The sequence below is a fragment of the Salvelinus namaycush genome, chromosome 24 (genome assembly GCF_016432855.1).
Source record: "Salvelinus namaycush isolate Seneca chromosome 24, SaNama_1.0, whole genome shotgun sequence".
Taxonomy (NCBI): Eukaryota; Metazoa; Chordata; class Actinopteri; order Salmoniformes; family Salmonidae; genus Salvelinus; species Salvelinus namaycush.
The window spans coordinates 5,667,518-5,686,211 of NC_052330.1; the positions used below are offsets into that span (position 1 = coordinate 5,667,518).

General features: G+C 43.2%; 1 protein-coding gene across 1 annotated transcript in view; it reads right to left on the reverse strand.

Annotated features, from left to right (window-relative positions):
• The window catches only part of LOC120019145 (palmitoyltransferase ZDHHC14-like), a 41,095-nt gene that overhangs the window by 16,294 nt on the left and 6,107 nt on the right, over positions 1 to 18,694 (reverse strand). The window contains exon 2 of the mRNA XM_038962425.1: positions 8,299 to 8,459. Coding sequence (XP_038818353.1) covers positions 8,299 to 8,459 — 161 coding nt within the window. The remainder of the gene's footprint in view (positions 1 to 8,298; positions 8,460 to 18,694) is intronic.

The following is an 18,694-nucleotide window of genomic DNA, read 5'->3' on the forward strand; positions in this document are numbered from 1 at the left end:
CGTAGTGCGTGCACGTCTTTTGATTGGATTACCAATATTGAGAGGCAGGTCCTATGGAGATCTAGGAAACTGAATTTGATAAACAAATTAATTCGCGTACTACTAAGCTGTTTTTTCAACCCACAATGGCGGAAGGAGGAGAAGATATCGATTTGGTCGAGGATATAATTATAACGCCATTCTCAAGACGAACTTTTCAAGAAAAGTTAGACATTGTAAGGAGAGGTCGCCCGACGCCACAAAGCCTGTCACAGGCGGGAAAGTGCTTTGTTCGCTCGCCACTTTCAAAGTTTCAACTACGAGCGCTGTCAATGGCTCACAGGCTCCTTGGCTCCGAGAAGCACTGCAAACTGTACTGCTGGGAATGCCTATTATTTGCAAGTGATCGATTTGGTGTTTGGAGCCACACTGGCTTTGCAAACTTGAGTTGTCTAACCAAGGCAGCAACGAGACACCAAAGTACGGCTGGGCACTAACAAGCAATGGTGCTTTTGAAAACTTTTGGGGACACCGGAGTGGATCTACAGCTCAAAGAACAAACGCGCAGGGCAACGGAGCTGCACAATGAAAAGGTGAAGGGAAATATTGAAAAGACTCATTGATTGTGTCATGTTTTTGGGTAAACACTGTTTACCCAAAAATGTCAATTTGTCAATTTCAAGGTGACGCAACGCCTGGTTATACTGCGTTTCTGTCTAAATGTATAGTTTCTAGAGCCATGGCATCATAATGAGGTGGATTAATTCGGGTGGGACTGTGTAGTACCTCACTGAAGGCCCAGGCCCACGGCACGCCACTGCTGTCCATACACTCAATCAAACAGACTCCAACCTCTCCACAATGGCCAAGACCAGAAAGCTGTGTAAGGACATCAGGGATAAAATTGTAGACCTGCACAAGGCTGGGATGGGCTACAGGACAATAGGCAAGCAGCTTGGTGAGAAGGCAACAATTGGCGCAATTATTAGAAAATGGAAGAAGTTCAAGATGACGGTCAATCACCCTCGGTCTGGGGCTTCATGCAAGATCTCACCTCGTGGGGCATCAATGATCATGAGGAAGGAGAGGGATCAGTCCAGAACTACACGGCAGGACCTGGTCAATGACCTGAAGAGAGCTGGGATCACAGTCTCAAAGAAAACCATTAGTAACACACTACGCCGTCATGGATTAAAATCCTGCAGCGCACGCAAGGTCCCCCTGCTCAAGCCAGCGTATGTCCAGGCCTGTCTGAAGTTTGCCAATGACCATCTGGATGATCCAGAGGAGGAATGGGAGAAGGTCATGTGGTCTGATGAGACAAAAATAGAGCTTTTTGGTCTAAACTCCACTCGCCGTGTTTGGAGGAAGAAGAAGGATGAGTACAGCCCCAAGAACACCATCCCAACCGTGAAGCATGGAGGTGGAAACATCATTCTTTGGGGATGCTTTTCTGCAAAGGGGACAGGATGACTGCACCGTATTGAGGGGAGGATGGATGGGGCCATGTATCGCGAGATCTTGGCCAACAACCTCCTTCCCTCAGTAAGAGCATTGAAGATGGGTCGTGGCTGGGTCTTCCAGCATGACAACAACCCGAAACACACAGCCAGGGCAACTAAGGAGTGGCTCCGTAAGAAGCATCTCAAGGTCCTGGAGTGGCCTAGCCAGTCTCCAGACCTGAACCCAATAGAAAATCTTTGGAGGGAGCTGAAAGTCCGTATTGCCCAGCGACAGCCCCGATACCTGAAGGATCTGGAGAAGGTCTGTATGGAGGAGTGGGCCAAAATCCCTGCTGCAGTGTGTGCAAACCTGGTCAAGAACTACAGGAAATGTATGATCTCTGTAATTGCAAACAAAGGTTTCTGCACCAAATATTAAGTTCTGCTTTTCTGATGTATCAAATACTTATGTCATGCAATAAAATGCAAATTAATTACTTAAAAATCATACAATGTGATTTTCTGGATTTTTGTTTTAGATTCCGTCTCTCACAATTGAAGTGTACCTATGATAAAAATTACAGACCTCTACATGCTTTGTATGTAGGAAAACCTGCAAAATCGGCAGTGTATCAAATACTTGTTCTCCCCACTGTATACAGTACCAGTCAAAAGTTTGGACCCTCCTACTCATTCAAGCACTATTTGGTAAAATACTAAGTCCATATTATGGCAAGAACAGCTCAAATAAGCAAAGAGAGACAAAAGTCCATCATTACTTTAAGACATGTAGATCAGTCAATCCGGAAAATGTCAATAACTTTGAAAGTGCAGTCGCAAAAACCAAGCCCTATGATGAAACTGGCTCTCATGAGGATGGTGCAGACGGCCCAATACTGAGGAAGGCCCGAAAGATCGTCAAGAACTCCAGTTACCCGAGCTACTGACTTTTCACTGTTACAATCTGGCGAGTATTGGGTCTCGAACAAACATGCTGTTCTAATATAAACTATTTATTCCACTACCCACTTTATATTTGTAAATACAGTGTTATCAACTGATAAAATGGTGCCGGAAGAAATGGCAGCAGTTTTACGGGCGCCCAACCCATTGTGCTATTTATTTATTTTTTGCGTTATTTGTAACTTATTTTGTACATAATGTTTCTGCAAACATATCTTACGGCAAAAAAGGAGCTTCTGGATATCAGGACAGCGATCACTCACCTCAGATTAGACAAAGACTTTTTCTTCAACAAGCAAGACACACAGGACATTCTCCAAACAACCGACAAGGCCAACATCCCCGTTATTTGCAAGAGGAAGAAACGCAGGTACAGGGGACACAGAGCGGGATGCCTCGTGAGGACCCGCAGAAGGCGAGTGGGAAAGCTGCCATTACCGTCAATACTACTCGCCAACGTGCAATCATTGGACAATAAATTAGACGAGGTACGATCGAATATCGAATATCCTACCAACGGGACATCAAAAACTGTAATATCCTATGTTTCACGGAATCGTGGCTGAATGACGACATGGATATTCAGCTAGCGGGATATACGCTGCACCGGCAAGATAGAACAGCACACTCCGGTAAGACGACGGGGGGCGGTCTGTGCAGATTTGTAAACAACAGCTGGTGCACGAAATCTGAGGAAGTCTCTAGATTTTGCTCGCCTGAAGTAGAGTATATTGTGATAAATTGCAGCCCACACTACTTGCCGAGAGAGTATTCAGCTATACTTTTCGTGGCTGTTTATTTACCACCACAGACAGATGCTGGCACTAAGACTCAGTCAGGTGTATAAGGAAATAAGCAAACAGGAAACCACTCACCCAGAGGCGGCGCTCCTAGTGGCCAGAGACTTTAATGCAGGGAAACTTAAATCAGTTCTACCAAATTTCTATCAACATGTTAAATGTGCAACCAGAGGGGAAAGAAATTATAGATCACCTGTACTCCACACACAGAGACGCATACAAAGCTCTCCCTCGCCCTCCATTTGGTAAATCCGACCACAACCCTATCCTCCTGATTCCTGCTTACAAGCTAAAATTGAAGCAGGAAGCACCAGTGACAGTCTATAAAAAAGTGTTCAGATGAAGCAGATGCTAAATTACAGGACTGTTTTGCTATCACAGACTGGAACATGTTCCGGGATTCTTCCGATGGCATCAGGATTCTTCCGACACCACATCAGTCACTGGCTTTATCAATAAGTGCATCGAGGACATCGTCCCCACAGTGACTATACTTACATACCACAACCAGAAGCCATGGATTACAGGCAACATTCGCACTGAGCTAAAGGGCAGAGCTGCCGCTTCAAGGTGCGGGACTCTAACCTGGAAGCTTACAAGAAATCCTGCTATGTCCTGCGACGAACCATCAAACAGGCAAAGCGTCAATACAGGGCTAAGATTGAATCATACTACACCGGTTCCGATGCTCTTCTTATGTGGCAGATCTTGCAAACTATTACAGACTGCAAAGGGAAGCACAGCCGCGAGCTGCCCAGTGACAGGAGCCTACCAGACGAGCTAAATCATTTCTATGCTCGCTTCGAGGCAAGCAACACTGAGGCATGCATGAGAGCATCAACTGTTCCGGACGACTGTGTGATCACGCTCTCCATAGCTGACGTGAGTAAGACCTTTAAACAGGTCAACATACACAAGGCTGCAGGGCCAGATGGATTACCAGGACGTGTGCTCCGGGCAAGTGCTGAGGACGTGTGCTCCGGGCAAGTGCTGACCAACTGGCAGGTGTCTTCACTGACATTTTTAACATGTCCCTGATTGAGTTTGTAATATCAACATGTTTCAAGCAGACCACCATAGTCCCTGTGCCCAATAAGACAAAGGCAACCTGCCTAAATGACTACAGACTTGTAGCACTCACATCCGTAGTCATGAAGTGCTTTGAAAGGCTGGTAATGGCTCACATCAACACCATTATCACAGAAACCCTAGACCCACTCCAATTTGCATACCGCCCAAACAGATCCACAGATGATGCAATCTCTTGCACTCCACACTGCCCTTTCCCACCTGGACAAAAGGAACACCTATGTGAGAATGCTATTCATTGACTACAACTCAGCATTCAACACCATAGTACCCTCAAAGCTCATCACTAAGCTAAGGATCCTGGGACTAAACACCTTCCTCTGCAACTGGATCCTGGACTTCCTGACAGGTTGCCCCCAGGTGGTGAGGGTAGGCAGTAATACATCCGCCACGCTGATCCTCAACACTGGAGCCCCCCCAGGGGTGCGTGCTCAGTCCCCTCCTGTACTCCCTGTTCACCCACGACTGCATGGCCAGGCACGACTCCAACACCATCATTAAGTTTGCAGACGACACAACAGTGGTAGGCCTGATCACCGACAACGACGAGACAGCCTATAGGAATCAGAGACCTGACCGGGTGGTGCCAGAATAACAACCTATCCCTCAACGTAACCAAGACTAAGGAGATGATTGTGGTCTACAGGAAAAAGAGGACCGAGTACGCCCCCATTCTCATCGACGGGGCTGTAGTGGAGGAGGTTGAGAGCTTCAAGTTCCTTGGTGTCCACATCACCAACAAACTAGAATGGTCCAAACACACCAAGACAGTCGTGAAGAGGGCACGACAAAGCCTATTCCCCCTCAGGAAACTAAAAAGATTTGGCATGGGTCCTAAGATCCTCAAAAGGTTCTCCAGCTGCAACATCGAGAGCATCCTGACTGGTTGCATCACTGCCTGGTACGGCAATTGCTCGGCTTCCGACCGCAAGGCACTACAGAGGGTAGTGTGTACGGCCCAGTACATCACTGAGGCTAAGCTGCCTGCCATCCAGGACCTCTACACCAGGCGGTGTCAGAGGAAGTCCCTAAAAATTGTCAAAGACCCCAGCCACCCCAGTCATAGACTGTTCTCTCTACTACCTCATGGCAAGCGGTACCGGAGTGCCAAGTCTAGGACAAAAAGTCTTCTCAACAGTTTTACCCCCAAGCCATAAGTCTCCTGAACAGGTAATCAACTGGCTACCCGGACTATTTGCATTGTGTGCCCCCCCAACCCCTCTTTAACGCTGCTGCTACTCTGTTTATCATATATGCACAGTCACTTTAACTATACATTCATGTACATATGTACATACTACCTCAATTGGCCCGACCAACCAGTGCTCCCGCATATTGGCTAACCGGGCTATCTGCATTGTGTCCCGCCACCCACCACCCGCCAACCCCTCTTTACGCTACTGCTACTCTCTGTTCATCATATATGCATAGACACTTTAACCATATCTACATGTACATACTACCTCAATCAGCCCGACTAACCGGTGTCTGTATGTAGCCTCGCTACTTTTATAGCCTCGCTACTGTATATAGCCTCGCTACTGTTATTTTTCACTGTCTTTTTACAGATGTTTTTATTTCTTTACTGACCTATTGTTCACCTAATACCTTTTTTGCAATATTGGTTAAAGCCTGTAAGTAAGCATTTCACTGTAAGGTCTACTACACCTGTTGTATAGTACGTAACAGATAAACTTTGATTTGAAGTACAGTTCATTATTACTATATATATTATCTCTATTACTTGGCTCTGCCTTGTCCTGCTGTGTCGTCTATTATTTCCAAGGTAATGTACAGAACATCTCCGTTTATCACTTACACATCTGTTCTGCTTTTTCCTGGAGGAGGAAATTGAAAATATGTAGCCATCTCTGTATGGCTTCATTTAAAAAGGAGGATACTTTAAACAGGGTTCCATTGCCATCACTCAGCATCACTCAGTGATGGCATCACTGAGCATCATCAGTATTTTCATACACTGTGCCATTCCTTGTAACATTTCATCGCACTGTGCCACTGGTTTATTGTTTAATATAAACTGAGTGTATAAAGTTAACTATAAAGATTTTAAAGAGGCTGTAAAGTAACTTTGGATCAAAGTTTCAGGCAACACCATGCGTCAATGTGGCGAACATCTGTGGGACTGAGATTTAGCCTAAATATTTAACCACGACTTTGGGTACATGAAAAACAAGACATTGACAGTGGTGGTGACGGCAGTTGCGTTGGAACGGAGCATACATTATGTATATTGCGGAAAGGGAAGGAGATCACTTGCTGTCACTTCAGATGCCGTTCTTATACACAGAGGATTGTGAATGCATTTAACAACAAGACTTCTGCTGGAAGACAGTGCAGGAATGATGAGATATATATATATATATATATATAAAGGAGAGGAGAAAAACACACACACACAAATACACACACAGTGCAAGAGAGAGATAAAGCAGATATCAGACAGAAGGATTTGTTTGACTGCAAGTGAGTTTTGGGAAGCAGCAAATAAAGCAGCTTAGAATTGAAAACGTATTGAGCTGCTCGAAAGCAAGCATTTGTTGTGAGCGAGACTTGAAGAGAGGGAGCGACAAAGACAACGAGAGGGAGAGAACGTCGTTTTGAAGGAGTTTAGAGGTTGCAAGAGCTAGGGAAGGTTGTGAAACAGACAATAGGACGAGACTACTTCTCCAAAAGTTCACCGCTTTTTCAGTGCAGGCCTGTAATATCACTTTTCATCAACGTTTAATAAACGAAATGTAATTCTAGGTATTGTTTAGAGGTATGAGTTTGATGGCAATTAGTACCATTTTCGCTGTTTGTAGAGTTGACTATACAGTACTGAACCTCCAGATCCTCTACTAGAGGATGTGTGGATGCTATTTCTAATGCATCACATTGTGACCGACCACAACCGAATTGAGTAAATATAACAGTGAATTACTTCTACCCTTCCTCAATGGCTGTATAAAACACTGTTGATGTGGTGAGACATAGGTGCGTGTCCCAAATGGCACCCCAATCCCTATATAGTGCACTACTTTTGACTGGAGCCCTATGGTAGTGCACTACACGGGGAATAGGGGGCCATTTGTGACGCAACCCACGAGAGATGCTTTCTCTCCAGCTCTGAGAAGGCTGGAGTTAGATAAACAGAGCAAACAATGCCCAAATTTGGTCATTCTCTTAGTACTGGATATTTTGTGATGGACAAGTCAGTTCTGGAATGCTGTATTCACAGGAAAAAACAGAGTTCCAAAAATACATCCAGATTGTTCTGTCTGTATAGCACAGATTTCGCTCATTGAAAATCACTGACTGATTCTTCTTGGTACGCATTGGATTGGACATCTCATAACAAAACAGAACTAGTGGCTTGCTCCTGTGATAGAGGGTTGCATCCCAAATGGCACCCTATTCCCTACATATTGCACTACTTTTAACCAGAGCACTATGAGCCCTGGTCAAAAGTAGTACACTATACAGAGAATATGGTACCATTTGGCACTCTGATGAGATATTTTCTAGATTGAACTCTAAAACGAGGCCCTTAGTCAGACTGTTTGAACAACATGCCATTGGTGCTCAGGGCAAAGCGCCTCTCAAAGCTGATGTCATCTCCAAACATAAACAACACTGAATACTTTATCATCTCACATGTGAACACAGACACCAAAGGCGTTTAGAGGCCACATGTGATTGGCTCGATCCAACCCGTTTGACAGTGGTCGGGCGAAGTTCACGTTGACCTCAAATCTATCTGCCTCATTAGCTGAACACAAACAAGGAGAAGAAACAGCATCAGAGACTCTGAGTGCAGAGTTCTGCCTGGTCCAAGTCCCAAAATGCACCCTATTCCCTACATAGTGCACTACTTTTGACCAGGACCTTGGACTACTTTTGACCAAAACCCACCTCTGGTCAAAAGAGGTATACTACACACATACACTATATAGAGAATAGGGTGCCATTTGGGAAACCATCCCCTGGACTCTGGACCGTCAGGAAACGGTTGTCTCCATAGTTACCTATTTGTCTCTCCAGGTCGGCAGCCTCGTCGGGCGTGGCGCGGGGCAGGACCCCCGGGTCACTGAAGCTGGCCCTGAAGAGCATCCCCAGCACAAAGAGAAACAACACCCCTCCAATCACTGGGATAGCTGGGGTCAGGTTGGACGCCAGGAACGGACAGCTGCACGGGAGAAGATAAAAAGAAAGGTTTAAGAATGTAAAATCACGTAGGCCTAATTGGTAGCTGTTCTTAGTGTGGTCTCTGTATTTGAGTGGGTGGAATGTTTACAACTAATAAACTATTAGGACAAACAGACATGCACGCACACACACACACACAAACAGACACGCACAGACAGTAATTATTTGATTAGCTAACTCAATTATACCAATCCCAGTGTTTTGTTCATGAACAGATGTTGGTTAGTGCAATCACATTAAAGCACTACTGTCATGTCCTTTGTATCTGACTTCATTAGGTGACAAAACAAGAGGGCCAGGGCCAATGAGTAATGGCCTTCCTGGAAAGTGAAAATGAATAGCCTGTTTTTCAGTGGCACAATTCAACACACCCCATAGGGCTCTGGTGAAAAGTAGTGCACAAATTTATCCTCCTGAGACCCAGCATTTCATTTTTGTCTTCTCTAGTAAACGTCAGTTCTTGGTCTGTATCTCTGAGGCCATATAAGCCACAGTATTCAGTGAGATGTGTGTGGGTGTGACCTTGACAACGTTATCTTCTTGGTTCTTAAAAAAAAATGTCTGCCATCAAAATTAGCATATATTATAGAAATTTGAAAAGAAGTGTGTCTAATTATTAATTACACACACTCCTTCGATATAAAGTTGTTTTTGATGAAAATTAAAACGTGTCAGTGTGTCACTTTCATGAGATTGGAGTAATAACATGTTCAACTACTTAAGACATTGGTTCAAATCTAGGTTGTGCCTTTAGTTTAAGAAAATGAACAACTTAAGAAGAATTGTTCACTTCTCTCATTGACTTCTCAAACCCCGTCTGTCTCGCCTGTTTTGCAAGCGTTCCCGGAAGTCTAGCTATGTTGCGCCTCTGGGTTTAGAAACTCTGTGCTTTAACATAAATGTTTTCATGTTTACATCCTAATGACCACTACAGAGGACAATTTTGCACATACAATAAAAGATAAATAACAATATTTTCTAACTTTTTTCTTTGTAAAATGTTGTTTTTCACCCCAAACACTTATGTAAAAAAAAAAAGAAAAGTGTATCCCAATTTTTTTTTTCTGGTCTCAGGAGGATATCGGGAATATGGGGCCATTTGGAATGGATCCACTGACTGAAATCTACTGGCCTAGGGCTGAGAAGAAAAACAATTTCCAAGCATCTTACTCGACTGGCATCTGTGACAAAGCCATGAAATGAAAGGTACGCCCTCATGTTTATTTTCACATTATTTATAGATTTGAACAGAGGCTCCCTTCTTCTCTTCTCAGAGCCTGCTGCTGTCTGGGTATCTAGTAGCACATTCTGTCCATATGGCAATGGTATGGCGCTATGTGAATTTTCCCATACAAAGGGCATGACCTTCTGTGCAATTTAAAAAATATCTAAAGTAAAAGTAAGCCTTGTGTGAGCCAGAAAAGCTCCTGCACTGTAGGCCAATCTCCTGTTTATAGCATGAGGTAGCATTATGTAGGCTACAAGTACACCCCCTGGACTGGACGCTTTCCATAAATATGTTATGGCCTTATATGCATTTTTCCATTCAAATGGAATGGCCTCATACAACAACAGTCACTGGCTGTCTGCTGTGGATTCAGCTCTAATGCAAATAGTACACTCCATATCTTGTAGGGTTGGGAGTTACCAGGAAGCCCCCGATAACGATATTATCACGATGCTTAGATGCAGATACGATTTGTATTGCGATTCTATTAGGGCTGACCCAATTTAGTCGACTGGTCTATTGTTTGGTCGATATGCTGTTAGTTGACGGAGATTTTATTTAGTTTGCGGTCGCAAATTTATCAGAAATATGTCATGCCCGATGTCCACCAGATGCATGCGTTTTGTCGAATGTCTAGACCGCATTTTATGTACCCGAGGCACATGTACTTCGCTTTTCAACTCTCTAAAAGCTAGGTAGTTGGGAGTCTGTGTGTACTTCCGTTTGTACCACCGCACGGTAAAGCAACACAAAAGTTGAAAATATTGAATGCATGTGGTATAGAGAACGCAGCCTAGTGAGGCACCCCCAACGTAGTGTTGTGGACTGCTCCGTTGAAAATGAATGACATCCGCCGGAATGCAAGACTATGATGCATCTGGTGGACTAATCCATTGCGGAGGCCGCAGGGGATGGCTCGGCCCATCACTCTGCACAAGGCGCGTCTCTCTCAGGCCAGTTTGTGCACATCCATTGTTTCATAACTTAATTGTGTGAATTATTATTATAACTTTTGTTAGTGACTATCAATTCCTCTTTACATATATCACCAGTAATACATTTACCGTTAATTCCCGTATTTTCTCATCTACAATGTTTGTTTGGTTACAGTCATTTCTGTTAATGCATACAGTCGTTTACCGTTTTCATTGTCGGAGTGGACATGTTGTTTGCAGAGCTCACAACCTATGCTACACTTGTAAGAAACAAGTTTTGGTTTATTTCATTCCATATACGAGTTGTCAATTTATTAATTGTCTTTTGTTTGGAGCGCTCCTGTCAATGTTGAGTAAAGACGCGCAACTGATTACGCATGGAAGTAAGCTTAGGCTACCTGGCCTGAAAGCAAATGTACACATTTGGGGATGTCTGATAGTATTTCTGATTGTCTTAACTCACCACTGCTAATGAGCTGTGGAGCTTCTCAAAGTATTTTTTCTTCACCTCAAACAGCAAGTAAGCCAAGTCTGTTTTTACATCCATTGAGAATGATATACAATAGCTCCTCAATGTATTTGACAATTCTTACCAGCTCTCTCCCTTATAACCACCAAGCCTCGGTGTGAAAGGGGAAAATATCATGCAGTGAAAACGTCATAAAATACCTGATCACGCTACTTTCTTATCCCTTGCGAAGTTCTGCAAATACAGCGGTGTCTGTCTGGAGCTCACTGCAGGGGTAAACTGAGGGCCCAGAATAGTAGATACAATGTTTCAAGTTTGCTAGAGCGACCTGAGGGCCGGACCCAGTTGATAGTTGATATGAACTTGCAGTTTAATAGTTGATATGTTTCAAGTTCGAGTAGAGTGATGAATGTGATTGAAAGAACATGAAAGAACATGAACAAACCTCCATGTGTAGCCAATGTGATTAAGGCCTATATTATTAAATCATGATATATTCTCTACCTACAATGTTTTTATTTGTTGGCTTTATGTAGGCTATTTTTTACCTAGTTGGCAATAGTACAAAAATACATTATTATAATTGAAATGTTCCACGAAAATGTGTATATGAAAATCATAACTGGCATGCAGATCGGTTAGAAATTGTAAGATAAATTGTGTATGTGAAGAAAAAAAAACGATAAATTGTCAAGTTAGCACTCCCCATGAAAAAGCTTTCCGACCCCTGGTGTAGCCTATTACCAGCAACTTCAGGAGCATAATGGCTAAATCTGTGAAGGCCAGCATGAGCAGGAGGGTCAGGAACAGTTTTTTCCCTTGGGGTTATCTTGATCTCTGGCTCCCTTGAATCATTTGTGTGTCTTAATAATTTATTCAAACAGTGCACTTAAAGCATCAAGCTCAGTGCATATAGTTTTATTAAAACACTATATATATAAAAAAAAATACAATTTCCACCAATTGATTGGTTGAAAGAACAGACAACATTTTGGTCTGGGGACAGCCCTAGATTCTATATGTATGACAATTCTATATGTATTACGATTCGATATGGCAATTTCAATGCAATTCACTGTTCCAAACATTGGTCACTATATTTCTCCTGTAGAGAAAATGAGTTTGATCAGTCATGGACATAAGTACTCAAAACATATTAGCTCACCATTTAAAGTGGAAATCTGCAGTTCAAACAATAACAAAGCAGTCTCTAAGCCACTATTTTGGTAGAACACTGAGGGATGGGGCTAGAGAAATGTAACCATTCTCAAACTCATGGACAGAGTTATGGATACAAGGACTGACCATCCATGATATCAAAATTATACAGTGTTTGTTTATAATTACCTAGTTTACAAAGACAACAAGCTAATATTTTGGGTTCTGATGGGGTAGGACAGTTGAACTAGTCTCGTAGTCCCGTGTAGCTCAGTTGGTAGAGCATGGCGCTTGCAACGCCAGGGTTGTGGGTTCGATTCCCACGGGGGGCCAGTACAAAAAAAAAAGTATGAATGTATGTACTTGTAAGTCGCTCTGGATAAGAGCGTCTGCTAAATGACTTAAATGTAAATGAACTAAGCTCACAGGCATCTAAGTTATATCCTTCAAGAATCAACTGGTATATATCATCAATATATCAATATATATCATCAAAAAAATGGATGTAGCAACTGCAGATTGCCCCTTTAACGGTAACATCTTAGCGAAATAAATAAACGTTTTTTCTTATATTTTTTTGAATCAACACTGTCATATAAATCGATATCGTAAAAAATTATACTGCTGTATCAATTTTTCCCACATCACTAATATCTTACCTTCAGCACTCTGGTCAATATGCTTAAAACATCCATTAGTACTGATGATCTATATTCTTAGGCAACCTCACCATGAGGAACTTTACCTCTGTCTGCAAGACTGAGTGAGAGGACAGAGCGACTGGTCCTAGGGGTTAGTAAGAACAGCCCCAGATCCTGTTATTCTTGGCTTGGTGGGGAGATTCATCAAATACTCCACTATGGCTCCTCTCCCAAGACTTCAATCATTCTCAGATCATGGTTGTGTCCCAAATGGCATCTTGGTCAAAAGTACTGCACTGTGTAGTAAGTAGGGTGCCATTTGGGACGTAACCCATAACATAAACGTTTGGAAAGATTTGGAATGTTCCTTCCTAAATTAGATTTGAGTATTATCTATTATACAACGATTTGATTAGAACAAGGATTGAATGTCCATTCATATTTTAGTGGGTACAATATCCAAATCTCTTATGAAATAACCCCATGTAGCTTCCCTTAATAAAGTGCTCTATGGGTTGTTCCAATATCAGACATTGAGATCTCCATCATTTCATGGGGGGGAGGTTATGTTGAGCTCAGGTTTGATTCATTGGTTTCAGGTTATAGCCTAGGCAGTGAGGGTAGAGGGGCACCTCTAAAACTATATTAAATCTTAAATGGAGGTAGTCATGAAGTGAAATATCATGCTTTTATCCACTTACTGCTGCATAGTCAGTGTTGACTGGAGAGCAGTATAGCTGCCACTTTAGCTCTGTGAGGCGGTTACACTGGAATTGAATTAGACCGAAACCCAGAGACCTTATCGGTTCGTCATAATTTGGATTGGAAATAGCTGCAGAAAGTTTCCAAGTAGTAGCTTAGTCCTTCCTTTTTTTTTGTCCTAAGAGGGAGGTTATCAACCAAGAAGACGTGGATGTCAATTATGGCAGCCCCCCCGCACCTCTCTGATTCAGAGGGGTTGGGTTAAATGCGGAAGACACATTTCAGTTGAAGGCATTCAGTTGTACAACTGACTAGGTATCCCTGTTTCCCTTTCCCAATGTTGTTGTTGGCATTTTACCCAAAACGGGGATAATTGTCAGAGGGCTTGGTGAATCTGGCAGATCGTGGAGGGAAAGGTTGGGTTGGGACATGGTAGCGAGTCTTTCAATCTACAGTATATAGCTGCACTTCTCTATCCCACTGCCTTTGTAAAGGACTGTGCCCTTGGTATACAGACAGTCTTAGATACTGTACTGGAAAGATAGTCTGAACAAAAGCTTACAAATACACAAGGACAGTATTTTCTTGCCCCCAAATTTCAGGCAATGGTGTTCTGGGCCCTATTATTATAAATGTATCCCCATGAATCAAATGAATGTTTCTCAGCCTTGAGAAGAGGAGAAGTGAAAACATTCAGACATGATCGTCTTTCCGTCATTTCATTTTCTGATGCTCTATGCAAAAATCCCTAAACAACATGCAAACGTTAACCAGCAGTTGATCCATTCCATGGTTGAATCACGACACCATTTGTGCTATGTTTCCCAGGCAAATCCCAGAGCATGTTGGACTATAAACGGATTAATGTTTTGGCTCTTCACTCAGGCTAGAGGATTGTAATGACTTTAGTCTTATCCTTGAGTCAAACACAACTAACAGAAACCAAGGCTGCCCTGCAATCCCAAATGTCACCCTATTCGCTATGTACAGTGGCTTGCGAAAGTATTCACCCCCTTGGCATTTTTCCTGTTTTGTTGCCTTACAACCTGGAATTAAAATAGATTTTTGGGGGGTTTGTATCATTTGATTTACACAACATGCCTACCACTTTGAAGATGCAAAATATTTTTTTATTGTGAAACAAATAAGAAATAAGACAAAAAAACTGAAAACTTGAACGTGCATAACTATTCACCCCCCTCAATACTTTGTAGAGACAACTTTTGCAGCAATTACAGCTGCAAGTCTCTTGGGGTATGTCTCTATAAGCTTGGCACATCTAGCCACTGGGATTTTTGCCCATTCTTTAAGGCAAAACTGCTCCAGCTCCTTCAAGTTGGATGGGTTCTGCTGGTGTACAGAAATCTTTAAGTCATACCACAGATTCTCAATTGGATTGAGGTCTGGGCTTTGACTAGGCCATTCCAATACATTTAAATGTTTCCCTTAAACCACTCGAGTGTTGCTTTAACAGTATGCTTAGGGCCATTGTCCTGCTGGAAGGTGAACCTCCATCCCAGTCTCAAATCTCTGGAAGACTGAAACAGGTTTCTCTCAAGAATTTCCCTGCATTTAGCACCATCCATCATTCCTTCAATTCTGATCAGTTTCCCAGTCCCTGCCGATGAAAAACATCCCCACAGCATGGATGGTGTTCTCGGGGTGATGAGAGGTGTTGGGTTTGCGCCAGACATAGCGTTTTCCTTGATGGCCAAAAAGCTACATTTTAGTCTCCTCTGACCAGAGTCCCTTTTTCCATACATTTTGGGAGACTCCCACATGCCTTTTGGCGAACACCAAATGTGTTTGCTTATTTTTTTCTTTAAGCAATGGCTTTTCTGGCCACTCTTCTGTAAAGCCCAGCTCTGTGGAGTGTATGGCTTAAAGTGGTCCTATGGACAGATACTCCAATCTCCGCTGTGGAGCTTTGCAGCTCCTTCAGGGTTATCTTTGGTCTCTTTGTTGCCTCTCTGATTGATTAATGCCCTCCTTGCCTGGTCTGTGAGTTTTGGTGGGCGGCCCTCTCTTGGCAGGTTTGTTGTGGTGCCATATTCTTTCCATTGTTTTATAATGGATTTAATGGTGCTCTGTGGGATGTTCAAAGTTTCTGATATTTTTTTATAACCAAACCCTGATCTGTACTTCTCTACAACTTTGTCCCTGACCTGTTTGGAGAGCTCCTTGGTCTTCATGGTGCCCCTTGCTTAGTGGTGTTGCAGACTCTGGGGCCTTTCAGAACAGGTGTATATATACTGAGATCATGTGACAGATCATTTGACACTTAGATTGCACACAGGTGGACTTTATTTAACTAATTATGTGACTTCTGAAGGTAATTGGTTGCACCAAATCTTATTTAGGGGCTTCATAGAAAAGGGGGTGAATACATATGCACGCGCAATTTTTTTGAAACAAGTAATTATTTTCATTTCACTTCACCAATTTGGACTATTTTGTGTATGTCCATTACATGAAATCCAAATAAAAATCCATTTAATTTACATGTTGTAATGCAACAAAATAGGCGTTGGTCAAAAGTAGTGCACTATATAGGGAACAGGATATAACCCAAATCAAACTGGGACACAACCCAAATCAAACTGGGACTAATCAGTGACTCTCCTCCGGTTGCCTTGCAAGCTGTTGGTTCGACAGGACACAAAGAGCTCAAGAGGAAACTGTTACTACGGAAACGGGAACACTACGGTGCCATGTTTTGGTATGGAATGTGGGAGGAATGAAAGATCACAGAGGGAAAGGTGGGGGATGGGGAGAGAGACAGGAAAATCTCTGCATATTACCATTGATGTCAAATGAATGAATTTGCATGTGATAACATCGGGCCTTTACAAGCTGTCATGAACAATTCTAATTGAAGACATCTGTGTATATGTGACTTAATTGCCTTATATTTGTGACATTTTAGCACTCAATGAGTAGGCTATTGAATTGCAGGCTTTTCAGGCTGATACACTAAGCAAATCCAAAAAGGTTCTTAATTGGAACCCGTTTTGACTGCAATTATATAAACCTTTAAAAATGACCCTTTGGAACCTGCAGAAGCTTAGAGATCGATGGGTTGGACGATCCTCTTCTCCTCAATCATCTTGAAAAAACGTATACTTCAAAACTGGAAATCAACCAATGCTCCGTCGTTAACCAAATGGAAAAGTCAAATGTTTTATTATCTAAATGTTGAAAGTGCATGGGCGACTGAGAGAAACAAAACGCCGCAGTTTGAGGCCATGTGGCAGAGAGTGACACGGGTGCTGGAGATGGATGGGGGTGTAAGCAGGTGGGTCTGGGCAGGGGTGATGTTGTGGATGTTTGTATGCGTCTGTTGTCATTTGTATGTGTATGCTTTGTATTGTTTAAATATATATATTAAAACAATTTGAATCAAAAGGAAGAAAAAAAAAAAAATCTATGAAAACGTTTCACAGACCTTCGACGTGTGAGAAAGGATCACAGAGGATGACTATGAGTCTGGCTGACTTAACATTTATGTACACTGCATTCAGCCTTTCCTTCCAGCTCTCTGCTGCCAATGACTCTGCTGTCAATTCCATCACCACCAAGTACCGCTACCCTCTCCCGTTGGTGCTGATCGAACAGCTCAGCGGGCCCGTTTCTTTCAATACCATATTGGACCCACAGAGTGCCTACAATCTGATCCGCATCCGGGAGGGAATGAATGGAAAATGGCATTCAGCACAATGTCTGGGCACTATGAGTACTTGGTGATGCCTTATGGATTAGCCAACGCTCCGTCGGTGTTCCAGGCATTCGTTAACGAGGTGTCCCGGGACATGCTTGGGTGCCAGGAGGTGGTTGTGTATATCAATGACATCCTGGTCTACTCGGCCACCTTGGAGGATCACATCGCCAACGTCAGAGTAGTCCTGGAACGACTCCTGGAGAATCACCTGTATGTGAAAGCGGAGAAGTGCCAGTTCCATCAGGTCGCTGTCTCCTTCTTAGGATCAGTCCATAGGGAGTTATGATGGAGGAGAGGAAGGTTGATGGAGTCAGGCCATGGCCGGTCCCAACCACCATAAAGGGACTACAACAGTTTTTGGGGTTTGCCAACTTCTACCGCCGCTTCATTAGGAACTTGAGCTCCATCGCCTCTCCTCCCACCTCAAGGGTGGTCCCCGTTAGTTGGTGAAGTCCTGCAGTCAATGAGGCCTTCCGTATACTGAAGGGTCGTTACACCTCTGCCCTTTTGCTGAAACACCCAGATCCTACACTGCCCTTCGAGGTGGAGGCAGACACTTCAGAAGTGGGCGTGGGGGCCATCCTGTCCCAACGTCAAGGTAACCCACAGAAATTGTATCCATGTGCATACTACTAATAAACTGTCTCCTGCATAGAGGAACTATGACTTCGGCGACTGGGAGCTCTTGGCGGTGAAGTTGGCATTTGAGGAGTGGAGACACTGGCTGAAGGGCGCCAAGGACCCATTTCTCATCCTCACCGACCATCGGAACCTGGAGTACATACGGACAGCGAGGCGGCTGAACCAGCGCCAAGCAAGGTGGGCCCTTTTCTTCACTAGATTCGACTTCACCTTGTCATATCGCCCAGGTTCAAAGTATATCAAAGCCGATGCCCTGTCCCATCTCTACGATTTGGGAGATGTTTCTGTCCTGAGTGCACCCATCATTCTGCCCTTCCGAGTTGTTGCCCCTGTGCTTTGGGACGTAGATGTGGACATTCGCCAGGCTCTGGAGAGGGAACCTGTGTTCCCACAGGGATAAGGGATCAGATGTTGCCCTGGGCGTAGGGCTGGGCGATATGGCAAATAAATTATCATGATATATATATATATATTTTTCATTCGATAACGATAATTATCACAATATTAATCAAATAATGTTTAAAAGATGCATATCTGCTTCAGACTCAAGAACGCCTGAACAAACCAAACGCTTTAATGTGTCTTATTTATTGTCAGAAGTAGAATAACTCACAAATAACATTAACTCCACTTTTTTTAAAGCTATAAACCCTTACAAGTTGTGAACAAATATATATATATTTTTTTAAATAGTGCAAGTCAATATGCATTATAACTGTTAG